We start from the raw sequence: 14,921 nt of genomic DNA on the forward strand, positions 1-14,921 counted from the left end.
GAGACCCCATGTAATGAGCTGGCTGGAGGACTTGGCAGACCGGAGAGGTGGGAAAAGCAGGCAGGTAATCCTTAAGACGAGGAGAACAGGTTTTAGGGGAACTGCTGGCAGACAGCAGACCATCTAATAGGTTGGACAAGAAGCCAACAGACCAGCATCCAGAGCTGGCTCACTGACAGACCATGTGTCCAGAGGAGCAATAATCCAGAGGGGACTGAACGGTTGGACCAGGTTCCTGTAGGGACAACTTGATTACTTGATGACAGGCAGGGTGTGCTGATTCCAGATGATTACCAGGTGTGAGAAAGAGAGAGGGAGGCGGAGAGGAACGGGGGGAGGAGAATGGACAGACGAAAACAAAACACACACACACACACACACACACACACACACACACACACTCAACCAAAAAGGGCTGACTAAGACACAATCACACATCCAGCAAGTGGCACAGAGCAGGAACCATGACAACTTTAAAGTTTTAAATCAGGTAGAAGTTTAGACTTTCTCTGATTTAAAAACACGATCTGTCTTCATTTAATGTTACTTTGCAGATAAGGACGTGTAGAAGGATCATTGTCACAAACAAGATAACCTCTCTTATGCAGTCTGACAGTTTATGGATAAGATCTGTCACTGTCCTGTTTTCTCTATGATGTCTGTATTTATGGACTCGGGCATAAAACTATATTAATAATCACAATTTCTTTCCGTAAATCTAATAGTTTTAAAGTATAACATATTACAGCGCAATTTGAAAAAACAAATCATAACACAAGAGCACATATTGCTATTGTTTTTGACACCTGCTTGACTTGCATTTGAATGCTGGCCACACGACAAATTGCCTCTTGGCGGCAGCTTCTAAATGAATGATAATCAGTTATATGCCATGATGAAATTATTAGGACAGTATTTCCGAGTCAACAATATCCGTACCAAAGCTGGACAAAGTGATCAAGGCTCAAGCTCCAGTGGGATTTTGAGAGGAGTTGACCCGTGTTTTTGTCCTTATATCAGTCAAAATCAAACTGAGTCAAGCTGCAGGAGTTGCACGCGTGACTAAGCGGTTACTGGACAGCACCAAATAAGAAATCCTCCATCCCCTCCTCCTCCTCCTCTTCCTTCTCCTCCTCCTCCTCCTCCTCCTCCTCCTCCTCCTCCTCCCTCTCACGTCTCAGTCAGTGGAAAGGCAAATAAGCAGCTGTTTCTCCTTGTTCTCCAATGAATCAACCTTAATGGAGAGGAGCTGACGGAGGGGCCGGGGAAATGAAACCGAGAACTGGAAGTGGGAAGAGGGGGAGGAGGCGATGGTGTTAGTTTGGGGAAGAGAGGGATGGGTGAAGACAGTGAGTGAGTGGAGGGGACTGAGGAGGAATGAAAGGGAATGGGGAATAATGTGAGGGGGCGGGATGACAGGAAGGCGGGGGAGACATCAGGAGACTACGAGCGCAGCCAACCCAGGAAGATGTAATGTTGGTTACTCATTTACATTCATATTGTCATTTTTCTCTCCCCTCCTCTCCTCCCTCCCTCCCCCCCCCCTCCTACACACAAACACGGGCAGAATGTTCACCGAGTCCTTGCACAGAGATCCCACATACAGCAGAATCATTCTTATCAGTGATGTCATACAGGCGCACTAGCAGCTTCGGTCCAGCAGAGGCCACCAGAGAATCAGCCCACTCTCTCCGACCTCTGCAGCAATTGACTACGGTGATGAATATCCCACTGTGCTCGGCGGGTTTCCCAACCTTTTCTCCATGTAACCTCTTAAATTGTGTCAAACTTCATGAGTAATCAGCAGATTCAAGTCATTTTTTTTCCACTTCCTCCATGTGTTCTTGTCCTGATAAGCTCAGTATAATGTCCATTATCACACCATTAGTAATATTAGTACTGCAGGAGTCATGTCAGGTGTTCCCATAGACTGTATATGTAGCTAGACGATGCGTCTCCTATTCCTCCCACTTTACATAAGTGAAGCCACGTATCAGTAACATAGACACACACAGATGTCTAACATAAAGAGTTACAATAGTTTGGTCGTTACATTACACATTGCACCTATAAATCTGTCAGAAGCAGGATCTGATCTCCACCTCTAGGTGGCACTAGAACCTTCTCTAGCACAAAAACAAAGTCAAAGTTTGAAGGTCTCAAAGACGTACAGAAACTTAATGTATTTGTGATGAGGACGTCCAGGTGAGCCATCCATGTGATGAACTGGCTTTCTTGACAACAGGTCCAGGTGTGATAAGCCAACATGTTTGGGAAACACAGAATCATGCGACACTCTGATTTAAATGTTTTAGTGTAACTATTTGGACCTGAATATATTTGATCACACCTGCATGGTTCCACATTGAAGGGACATATTAAGCAGTCTGGATCCTCCCCCAGGATGATTAAATCTCAATCACTTCATTCTGGTGATTTGTTATGCACCGGTTTATGGTGTAAATGTTTTTATTCATGCAAAAAGTCAGGTGACGATTCAAAATATAAAAATATAATGCAATATTATGAAGCAATGCTCTCGGATGTTTTGTTTTTATTTCAAATATCTATTCCCCAATGATCAACCTCAAGAATAACGCTGTAGTATTCTGAGGAAAAACACATTATATTATGAGAATAGAGTAGTAATTAAATGGGAATAAAGTCATTATACCATCATTGAGACGGTCTTACAGGCTCAGAACCTTGTTTTTGACTCTCTAGATGAGACGAAGGGAAGGGAAGTGGCGGTACGCTGCTCTGCATCGGAGCTGGTAAACCAAAACTAACTAAAAGTGCTTCTGATCAGGTGTAAAACTCACCATTGTGTGACTTATTGTCCACACAGATGTAACTTCACCCCTTTGCATTAGATGAATCTCATAGCCGCTTCACAGTGGGAAGGATCCTTTAGTCTGGAAACAGTCTCAAACAGAGCTACTTCCTTCTCCGTTCTCTACACTGGTGTCTCTGAGTGAGAGGGAGGCAGAGACTCTAAGGGAGGCAGCAGTAGCACATATAACGAGGGAAAACTCACCTCTTCAAGAAGTCTCTGAGTGAGAGGGAGGCAGAGACTCAGAGATCCGGTCAGAGGGAAGACCCCCCACTGCAGCCCAAACGCTCTACTAGTCAAAATACCTGGAGGCTGCAGTAGCACATATAACGAGGGATTATTGTCCCTAGCTCTCAGCTGCTGTCAGGTGAGCAACTTGATCTGCATTGTCACTATCTCACTGTATAGACCAATGTGGTACATTATCAACAAGATACTATAAACCTTTGACATTGATTTATCCTTAATAATAATTATTATTATTATCCTTCTGCTGTTCTTCAGTGTGTGTAGTTTTCTCTTACTGTGTGATACTGTGGTGAAATCAGCTCACTTCTTCTCTGTTAAGAATGTTTGCTGTCCGAAATCATTCAGATTATTGTCCAATGAAAACTCGATGGGCATATATCAGGTCATTCTATTGTACACTAGTTAATAAAAGGAAAGAGAAGACATTATTAAACCTGTTTAATCTGGACTCTGAAAAAGGAAGAGTGGTATATCACGTATCCAGTGATGCTGGAAAACCGATTTGTTGCTTTTTTCTGCGTTAACACAGAGAACTGCAGAGACTTGAGTAAATGTATGTAAAGTGCATTCTCTTTGCATTCATTTCCTGTGGAAATGATCTTTACGCAGACAGTCCATCAGACGGAGCCACCGTTTCTACAGAAGCACCGCTCTTAATGTCCCGCTGTGGCTATTCTCTGCTGTTCTCCCTCTCTTCTTGTTTGGAACTACACTAAGAACACTTCACCATGTTCACAGGGTCTGTCCGTCTTATCCCTCTGTGTGTCTTTGTGTCGGCTGTGGGGCGGCTGTGGTGTAGTGGAGAGCAAGGTAGTTCTCCAATCAGAGGGTCGGTGGTTCGATACCCGGCTTCAGCAGTCGATGTGTCCTTGGGCAAGACACTTAACCCCAAGTTGCTCCCGAAGGCTTGCCATCGGTGTGGACTGGATGTTGCATGAATGTTAGTTAGAGTCTGATGGTGGCACCTTGCATGGTAGCCTGTCATCAGTGTGTGAATGGGTGAATGATATGTAATATACTACTGATTGTAAGTCGCTTTGGATAAAAGCGTCTGCTAAATGACTGTAATGTAATGTAATGTAATGTGTCGTCCCACCTATCCATGCTCTTCTGACTCTTTCTTTTTGTTTTTCCATAACTTCTGGTTTCTCTGACGCCTCACCCTTCTTCTTCATCTTCTGAGTCTTATATCACACCACATCTTTGGTTTTACACCTCTCCTTTTTATTTTTCTACCCACTCTTTTCTCCTTGTCTTACTGATAGACACGATGCCCATACGTCAATAAAATGTAGGAAACACAGTCATAAAATACACCCAGCAGGTTAACTATGACTATGTTGCATCTGTTAGTAAGGCAGAGTGTTTTATTTCTCCAATAGACTCGTTACTTTTTCAATTCTAAACAAAAGTTACAGAACAGTGTTGTGCAATGAATAGTGTTGTGCTACAGATTACTGACACAAATATAGCTAATAATGCAACGCTTTATTGACGTGCATATTGATATTTGTGGTCCATTACGTGCAAATGTGGAATTAATACAACAGAACAATTTTGAGATTTCTTCTTTTTTTGCTTTGGATTACTTTTACCTGATGTAAGAAAAGTTGGAAAATAAAGTGAGTGCAAGAGATCAACGGGGGTTGGGGACTCTTTTTGGGGGGTTCTTTCACAGAAAGAAAACATTGGGGGAAAAAATGTGGTAACGGTTTCTTTTGTAATATAAGGGACGTTTTGTAATTCCTGCTTGAAACGATTAAGGTCTCTGCAAAATCTCAGTAATATTATGGAAAGACCCGCATTTTCAATATGAAACACGTGAGCCATTATGATGAACGAATAGGCCACAGAAAACATGTTGTGAAATAATCCAAATAAAATGTCATCCTGCCTCTTTTCACAAGAACACATTGGCACTTTATAATTACACCGTCTTCCAATCAAGAATAACAGGTTTACATAATATTAATATTAAGTTTACGAAAGGAAAGTTGTATTTTGAAATGACATTACTTATATATAAGTAATGATACTACTATTCATTTTCATGTTATTTCATGTACTATATTCTTCTGCTTGGTCCATTCTCGTGAACATGGTCGGGGCGGCTGTGGCGTAGTGGAGAGCAAGGTAGTTCTCCAATCAGAGGGTCGGTGGTTCGATACCCGGCTTCGGCAGTCGATGTGTCCCTGGGCAAGACACTTAACCCCAAGTTGCTCCTTGCCATCGGTGTGGACTGGATGTTGCATGAATGTTAGTTAGAGTCTGATGGTGGCACCTTGCATGGTAGCCTGTCATCAGTGTGTGAATGGGTGAATGATATGTAATATACTACTGATTGTAAGTCGCTTTGGATAAAAAGCGTCTGCTAAATGACTGTAATGTAATGTAATGTAATAGTACCAGCTACAAAATTGTAATAGTAGTCCAATATCTATATCCTTAAACCTGGATTTTTTTTTAACTGCATGTCTCAGTAATATTTCAAGGCTACTACATGAAAGCTGAGTATTTACCATCTAGTAACCTAGCGTTTCTCTCCTGTTCCCCCGCTATATTCCCACCTCCACGCTGAAGTGAACAGTGATGTAATTGCCGCGCTCCGCCTCCTCACGTCAGCTCCCTGCACGAGAGTAAAGTGTGATGTGGATAATAACTGCGCCCGCGCCACCGTGTGCGCGTGTGCTGGCTTACATCTTCACGTGCGCGAGGAGAAAGCAGCGCACGCGAAGAGAAAGGCGCGCTTTCCGATTGGCTGTGAGGCATTGGTACCCAGCTCTCTCCGACACATTTATCTCGAGCACGACCAGAAGAGGAGCCTTCAAAATAAAAGCCTATTTTAAATCGTGATTGCCTAACTCCATTATTTCTACACATACAGCGTATTTGCCACACCCGTATATCACATGCTTATCATAGAAAATGTGCTTTTTGATTTAAAAACATTGAACAAAAATCCCCCATCAAACACCTTCACAGGTCGCGGCTTTGTAATGACCGATTTCGGCGGTGGCCGGAAATGCTTGTTGGTATTGTAGCTAGCTTGACTTTGGTCCAAAAGGATGTGACTCCAGCCTCTCTCGCGTGCCTCGCCGGCCCCTTTACTCGGTCCTCCGTTTGTTTGTGTTCCTCCTCCGTTAACCGTCGAAATGGAGCCCGGTGGGAATTAGCAACCGTGCGCTGCTTCGAGTTCTCACCCCTACCTTTTGGAGAATGATCCACCGGCAGCTCCTTTTATCCCAGGTAGGTCGTCTCCATTGTTGCCGTGCTACGTGAGGTGATGTAGCCCCGTCGGATCGGTCTCTCAGCAGCGGCCCGTCCATCGCTCCGTAGCCCGCATAGGCTGTGTGTCATCCCCGGAATCCCGTTCACAACATGGAGTGATTAGCGTTACGTTGGGTTGGTCGGTAAGGACACGGTAGAAAACAACCAGTGGGACATATGGTTGTCTTTTTTTAGAGGCGGTTAACCGGCCAAACACGGTTCTCCTCCGGCTTAAGTCCCTGTCGTTGCAAGCGAGTCACATCGGTCCTAAATGAGAGGTTTATATTTACCGACCAGGCTGATGCTGCGTTAGTGGGAGCCGTTAGATGTGTACGACTCTGAGAATGTCTGATGTCATCTTTCGTGTTAAACGTCCACATTTGCCAATAAGCGACGTGACAATTAAAGCGGTTAATAATCTGAGTAATGGTGTTTTGGCGTGATGGACCGGCGCTGCAGATGCTTCGCCCCATACTCGCTCTTGATTTGGGGATGTAGCCTACTACTGGTCCCCCCCCCTTAAGTGGGGATTCCCATCCTCAAAAATCCTCTTAAATACTGGAGCTAAACAACACGACGTGCATTTCCCTTTTGTTTCCCTCTGTGGTCTGGTGTAATCAGTCCACAATGGTTTAGCAAACAAAACAAAACAAACAATTGCAAGTGAAAAAAATGCACATCACTTTTTACAAAAAGTGCCAATGATGGTGGTTGTCAAGTTGTCAGGAATTTAATTTGAGTAAATGATCATGTCCTTCAGTTGGTGACCATCATATCCACACCTACCTACCTATATATATATATATATATATATATATATATATATATATATATATATATATATATATATATATATATATATATGTATATATATTAAAAAATGTTAAATGCCATTTTATGCATTCTCTATTCTCTCATTGCTATTATTTTTTGGCCTTTTTATTATTATTATTATTATTATTTGTACGCTTTAGGGCTATTACTTTAACAATTCGTTTTGGTGGTTTTCCATTAAACTCCATAGAGGCCTGTCATTTCCCATTAGCTCATAAATATGAATATGCATGTATCATAACTGGCACCCAGTTTAGGATAACATTAGCTAATGTATGCAGAGAAAGTGTGACTGAAGGCGTTGCTGGTGTACAGTTTCTCTTTTTACGAAGCCGCAGAGATAAATGGAGCTCTGCAGCGGTTGGCTGAGGTCCCAGAGGTGAACCCAGGTAGCCTATGAGGACTAGTAGTCTACTGAGTACTGGGCCTGGTGCCGGATCATCTTTAGTTATCAGCTATTTATCTTACCCCCAGTTATCTCCCCTTGTAACCACAAGCAGTGGTTAACCTTTGACATTGTTTACATTATATGTTAAATTTGCACATGTTTCTTTTTCTAATTCGTTATGTTCTGAGCTCTTTAGATTAGATTTCAGTGCCGGTGTTGCCTCTCTCTGTGCATAGAGAAAGTTAAAATGAGCATCAGTTTAACATTTCATCTTCCTTGTGTGACTCCTAATCTTGTTCAGGAGATACTGCTCTGTGATCAGACCCATGCAGACCAAACCGACAGCACCACTTGTTCTGGGTTTATCACACAGTTTGAAGCATGACAAAGCAGTCGCTGACATCCACACAAACAGAAAGTGTATAACTAAGCAACCAAGGGAGACTCCAAAGAGAACTTTAAGATATTAACACAACGGTGTTTTTTTTTTTTTTATTGTTTTGCAGGTGAATACATATTTTTTCGATCTGTTTTATATGTCATGCAATTTTTTTAATTTTTATTACCATTTTTCTGAGCCCTCATAACGTAAATAAAAGCATCAACTCTAAATTGTACAACAACACAGAGGTTCCACAGTCTGAACCAAGACAGCAAACTTTACTACTCATTTCAACCTAGACAAAAGCATTGCAGACCAGATCCTCTCTTCCTGTTCTTACCTTTCACAATAAAAGCCCTAGACATATACAATGCGTAATTGTTTAGCAGAGGGAACTCAAATTCTCTCAGAGCATTTTGACTTGTTGATGAAGTGTTGCAACTGTCATACATTTGTTTTGCTGCCGCTATGAATAGTTTTGAGCATCTATTTGTCAACTTAGTGTGTTGTTTATGTGTCTCCTCCCTCCCTTGTGAACAACTTTAAACAGTATGTTTGTAGGGTTTTTCTATGAAAACATGGATATTAGTATGATGCCATCAATCACTACACAATAGTCACTGCCATTACCAAAATGTGATCCAATCATCTCACAATATTCACTTCACGTTAAAGACTAGCATTGGCAGCAATAGAATACTGACAATACAACATATTAACTATTGTTTTATTTTGTACTCTTTTCATGAAACACATCAGTGCAAATACACACACACACACACACACACACACGCATTGCATATCAGCTTTCACTTGAAGTGAAGAATAGAGCAGCTACAGAGTCCCGTGTTCACGTGGACAGGAACGATGACATCATAGCTATGGTTACCCATCTTTATGTGAACAATGAGCTGAAGGAGGGCTTCCTCTGTAGTGATCATCAGGGAGATCATTAAGGATTATTTCCAGCAGAAGCTTTTGCATGCTCTAAAAATGTGTGCAGAATTAATAATCATGTAGTCTGCAACGCAATTATATTGTTTAATTGTGCAAGTGTCCGAACAACTAGAAGAAGACAACTGGGGATATTTCCCAGGAGATTACTGTGTGTGTGTGTGTGTGTGTGTGTGTGTGTGTGTGTGTGTGTGTGTGTGTGTGTGTGTGTGTGTGTGAGAGAGAGAGAGAGTTTGTGAATGTGTGGAGCTATCTTGGGCATCCTACTAATATGGTTCTACATGACTAATGAGGACTGTAGGGATTTGAACATGATGTGAAACAGCAGCAGGAATAGTTTCTGTATGTGCCTCTGTGCTAATGTGTGTCACATTGTGCACCCCTTTGTGTTTATATGCATTTGTGTTCACCCCTCATTGGTTAGTTACAGCCAGGACAGAACCACTGCTGGAGTCACAGGATGGCTGGAGAAAAATACAGGGAGGTAATAAGACAGTAGGGACATTAAAATAAATGAATATGTGAATTCAGTCGTTTCTTTGATTGAACTTGCTATTCAGCAGCTGGCCCTCTTAGATGTCAGATTGTCCTTGAAAGCACCATCAACAAAGGAGTGAATTGTATTCTCGTCAGAGCCGAGTTGATATGGTGAACTTATCAGCCAACAGTTGCTTATTTACAGAGACACACTCTTCATTTGGAGTTGTGTTTATGTCAACCCGATGAATTTAAGTCCCATATTCACTCTCTATTAGCTTTGCTTTGGTCTCTATTAACTATTAACTGAGAAGAACATCCGGCTCTTTTATTCCTAACGCTCCATTATGTTCACCAGCTTGTCGCTGACTGTGTTGCCTGGGTCGACCCGCGACTGACCCACTGGGTCAGGAGGGTTTGTGTGTGCTTATGAGAAGATATTGCGGGTTTTGGCGGGCGGGTCAAAAGTGACCGAGCAGCGCTCTGGGGTAACATTGCGGGCAACAGTCCATCTACCACTCCCCTCTCTCTCTCTCTGTTGCTCTATCTGTCAAAGACACACACACACACACACACACACACACACACACACACACACACACACACACACACACACACACACACAGACACGATGAGCGGTCAAGTCTGTCCTTTTCACAGACCTCAGTCCTGACCAGGCACCATCCTCCGGTTCTGAAAAGTGAAGCCATGCTGAAGTGCGTTAAACCTGCATTCTCTCTAGTGTCCATCAGGAGGCGACTCCTCTGGTTGTATAGAAGTCTATGAGAAAATGACTCTACTTCTCTCTTGATTTATTCCCTCAGTAAACATTGTCAACATGAGTTTATGGTCTCAATCTCTAGTTTCAAGTCTTCTCCAATACAGCATGCATAAAGTAGTCTGTTTGGGTGTCGGGTTGGGTTCTGGTGGTTGATTAACGCACGCTAAAAGAACACTCTGACCCGCTCATCACTACTCTGCCTGTCTGCTGTTTCGGTACCAAGCAGCGAGGGCTAGAAACCAAGACAGTAAAGTTGTGCTGGACAATGAGCTGAAACTAACATTTAACAGCTGCGTTAAGTTGAGTGAGCTTTAGATTCAGCTGATAATTCTCCATAGGTTCCTCACTTCAAGAGAGCCCTTCCACATCGTTCCCACAATGCCATTTCGATCATGCTGTTATAGAGATATTGATTACAGCAGCTTTAGATTAACTAAGGGTACTGTCCTCACATACACGGACAGTGTAGTATTGATACTACAGTGAACACAGCCCACAAACATGCCATAGCAGAGGTCAGCCCCATCCACAGGACCAGACTGATGTAAAGAAAAGCACACATCGTATTCCGGCTGACATTTCCCCCCTTTGCAGGCTTGCCCCTCCACGAGAGCAATGCCAACCATGTGACCATCGATGGATATGAAAACTAGAGATGTGGAAAATGAGATGCCGCTGTTGTTGAATATGTTTTCGGTGGAGCGTCATTATCCGATGTGATGTGCTGTCTGTTTGTTGCTGTCTGTTTGTTGCTGTTTATCTCTGTGTGGAGGTCAGCGTCCTCGTCTCTCCGCCTCCTCTTGTTTGTCCATCTGTGCTTCTGCTCCCTCTCAATTATTCATATTTTTATCCGACAAAGATGGAAGTATGATAACGTGTGATGATGCTGTGTTTTTTTGTTCATTTTTTCATACTTGAGTCCCTCCTGCTACATTCACAGCCTGTGCTTTTTAGTTTCTGTGGTTTGTAACACGCCCCCCCCCCCTTCTCCTCCCACTTCCCCTCAGGTTTTGGTCTGCTTTGGGTTGACTGGTCATTATGCTGATGCAGCTCTGTAGTATCAAGGTCAGTGCCCCACCCCCCACCTTCTCCATTTGCCTGCTTACCACCACCCAGTCTGTCTGTAGCATTTTGGGATTTTGAAGCCTGGTCCCATTAGCAATACAGAGAGTTGTTCCGATTCTGATGTGTCAGAAATGCCTCAAACATAGCTTCAAATCCTGGAGCGGGTATTGTGAGTACGATCTGATAGCACATTATCATATCATTCATCAGCACATTTACACACAACAGGAACTACAACCCAGTTCACTTTCTACCAGATCCGTACATCCTTCCTGATCAGTGCTGCACATGTGCAATTGGCAGGAAATGGGCAGGAGGAGAGCGAGTCACCATTATCTGTTAGCTGTTAGCAGCAGGTGGTAAGCACAATCCTGCCTGGCTATATAACGTTAACGGTGGTCGCATTGTGTTACAAAATGATGCATTCAAGCTCCATTTAGTTCAAATTAGTATTTGGCAAAGGTACATTTTAACGTTATCATGATGTGTTATAAAATGTAGTTTTTTGTGAGAATCTTAAATAAACTCAGTAGTATGAAGTAGATATCTTCACAGCAATATGAAATAGATATTAGAGATGAATTATGAGCTGTTTAACGTCCTAACACAAGCTCTATGCAGATCATAATGCATCATTAAAACTAATAATGACACACAGTTTTTTCAATCAAAGCAAATAAAAATACAATCATCTATCTTCTAATCATTTGAACAGTTTTTTTTATATGAATGATCTACGGACGAAAAAAAACAAAGTTTAAGGATAACATTTAGAATTTTAGATGGTTTACACTGACTTCGGGGTGGTTGAAATTATTGTTTGGAATATGTGTATATATGCATATACATATATAGTTTAAACTCATCAAATCAGATTTGCTATTGGAAAAGAAAAAAATGGTAGCAATATATATATAATTATGTACAACGTACATTTTTTACATTTAGTATCGCTAAATCGTGTTAATTCCTAAATATAAATTTACTGCATTATATATTATATAATATATATTTATCATCCCATATATTCTGCAATATTTGCCAAATCAATGAAAAGAAAAAAGCATATATTGGTACGACCCTCGGCTAAATCAATAACTATGCTGGCTTTTCACTAATATCCGTATCACACAGTGACACAGGCAGACACATGAACATCGCACGGTGCATGCAGACGACTTTCTCCTCATCACCGACTGCACTCGCACAGTCCTCAGCATTTAGGACAGTCAGTCAAGGCTGGCTGAGTCGCCGAGTCGTGCCCCGGAGCTACTTCCCAACTAGAGCGTTCTCTGATCCGATGGACGGCCCTCCCTCACATCCAGACGTGCTGGTGATGATGCCACATCACGCAGTGATCACAGCGTCCACGCAGACAGACACACAACTCTGAGGGGCTCACACCTTTAAACATGTTCACGGGTGATGAAAGGTTCAAATTCACATGTTCTTACTTTCAGTAGGTAGGTTTTGTGGAAACACACTTATTTATTTTTATACTATTATACTTCACACTATTACCAGTGAACACAGGATGCGGACACAATACAATATGTGTAACATCTAATCAAACATTTTGATTCAACATCATGCTGATATCTGAGGTTATAGTGGTGTTCTGTTGGTTTGAATTATGTTAAGGGTGTTTTTGATATTTTGTGTACTCAAAATTGTTAAACTAAAACAATACAATCCAGTGAATTGATACTACTAATGACAGTGGACCTGAATGAGTACCTCTCTGACACTTTATTATGAATCACAAGACCGGCCCTTTGTAGCATTCTAGCTGAGGATTGGCACTAACTACTTGAGGTCATATAACTTCAACCAATAGCAATGACCTCAACAAGCACTGCAGGGGGGGTCCTCCCCAGAAAAGTGGTGAAGTGTAATAGTTGTAGTTATTACGCCTTTCTGACAGTCTTGTAGTCCTTAACTCGGTTTGTAGTTTGCTGTTGTTAAAAAGGTTCAGTTTCATTTTTATTTTATTTTATTGAGCCGAAGCAGATTAAAACATTCAGCACACCATTGTGTAAATGCTCATTTTCATTTACACTTAAAAAAGATAAATTGTAGAAAAAATTATTGTATTTGAGAACAGGATCAAAAATAAATAAACCAAAAACAGAAAAAAAAAAACAAATAAAGGAAATTATTTATAAAATATATTACAAAAATGGACAAAGAAAAGAATATACCTAATTAAATTAAATCTAAATCTAAGAGTAGGAGCAGTCAGTTTCAAATCCGGTGTGGATTAAACAAATTCCAGTGGGAACAATGCTTAATATCCTTAAAGCCATCAGGATAATGATCCTAATGTTTGTTGATATATATATATATATATATATATTTATATATATATATATATACACACATATATATATATATATATATATATATATATATATATATATATATATATATATATATATATATATATATATATTAGTGCCGGTTGGTGTGAACAGTTTTCATCATGTTTGATGAAGGCTTTAAAAAGGCTCTCTGTGCTGAACCTTTTATCAGATGTAACTGATCTAGAGACCACAGTCTTTATATGTTGTTGAGTCTAAGACTAAAAGTCTAAACATTTGCTCTTGTTAATGTATTCTACCCACTCACTAACAGCAAATGGATGGATTTGGAAAGTCAAACTGTTTAGGTTGCATTCAGCATCTTGAGTTGTTAATGTCATGCATTAGTTTGACAAGCTATTGCACAGCGCTGTACGTCCACTGTCCATGTCAATCTAACTAGCATGACGCTATCACCGGCAGCATGCCGCTCAACCCACCAACAACAACCCATCATCCTCAGCTACAATGCTAAGCTAACCAGAATGCTACCTAAGCCACGGAATAAACCAAACATTCAGTTCAACCAGCTCGTACGCTTCAGTATTCGTAAAGCTTTAGGGATACTGCTCCAAATTTGGTTATTAGAGTTTAGGTTTCTGATCTACTCAATAATCTGCGTTTTTAGTAATAAATCAGATTTGGGACAGAAAGGACCGATTGGTTCATCCCTACAGAGTCACAGCATGACTGGTGGACTAAGCAGAGATTTAGCAGCTTGCTTTTCAGCTTCTAGCTGCAGCAAGCTGCTAAATCATTTAGATTCACACACCGGCTCTGTGCTTCTCAGCCCACCAAGGGAGTGGAGTGAAAGACAACGTTGTCAAGTACTACTGAACACGAGCTGCTTGCTTTTAGCAGGAAGCTCAAACATGGGTGAAAGGAAGGAAATGTTGGAATTGAGTCTTAATATCCACATTCACAGACATGGCCATTGAAATTGGTAATATAAAGTTGAATACATAATCATTGATCAGTGGCCTGTAAGGCTGAACTTAGATATTTGTTACATGTTTTAAACAACACATAGTAAAAGGAAGCTGCTAAAAAATATATATATATATAAAAATGTCATAAAAAAAGTCATTACTCAACACTCAAATGTTTCATGGTTTGAAATCTTTGGTACAGACCATGAACCTCACACCCTAGCCGTCTTCTTATAGAGCAACCTCACACCTGGTGTTCAGCACACCCCCCCCAAAAAAACATGTTCAAAACCCGACAAGGCGACCCCTGCCAAGTCTCCACCTTCACTGACCGCTATGACTGGTTCAGAGCTGATTCTGGTTAGCTTAGCCAGGCTTTAACCCTGATTATGTGCTTTCTCC

At 41.3% G+C, this 14,921-nt stretch overlaps 1 protein-coding gene across 1 annotated transcript in view; it reads left to right on the plus strand.

Annotated features, from left to right (window-relative positions):
• Positions 1-11,171: 11,171 nt before the first annotated feature.
• The window catches only part of LOC129110685 (E3 ubiquitin-protein ligase HECW1), a 62,170-nt gene continuing 58,420 nt past the window's right edge, over positions 11,172-14,921 (plus strand). Inside the window, 1 exon segment of the mRNA XM_054622852.1 lies at positions 11,172-11,230. Coding sequence (XP_054478827.1) covers positions 11,204-11,230 — 27 coding nt within the window. The 5' untranslated portion in view covers positions 11,172-11,203.

Source organism: Anoplopoma fimbria, chromosome 21 (genome assembly GCF_027596085.1).
Source record: "Anoplopoma fimbria isolate UVic2021 breed Golden Eagle Sablefish chromosome 21, Afim_UVic_2022, whole genome shotgun sequence".
Taxonomy (NCBI): Eukaryota; Metazoa; Chordata; class Actinopteri; order Perciformes; family Anoplopomatidae; genus Anoplopoma; species Anoplopoma fimbria.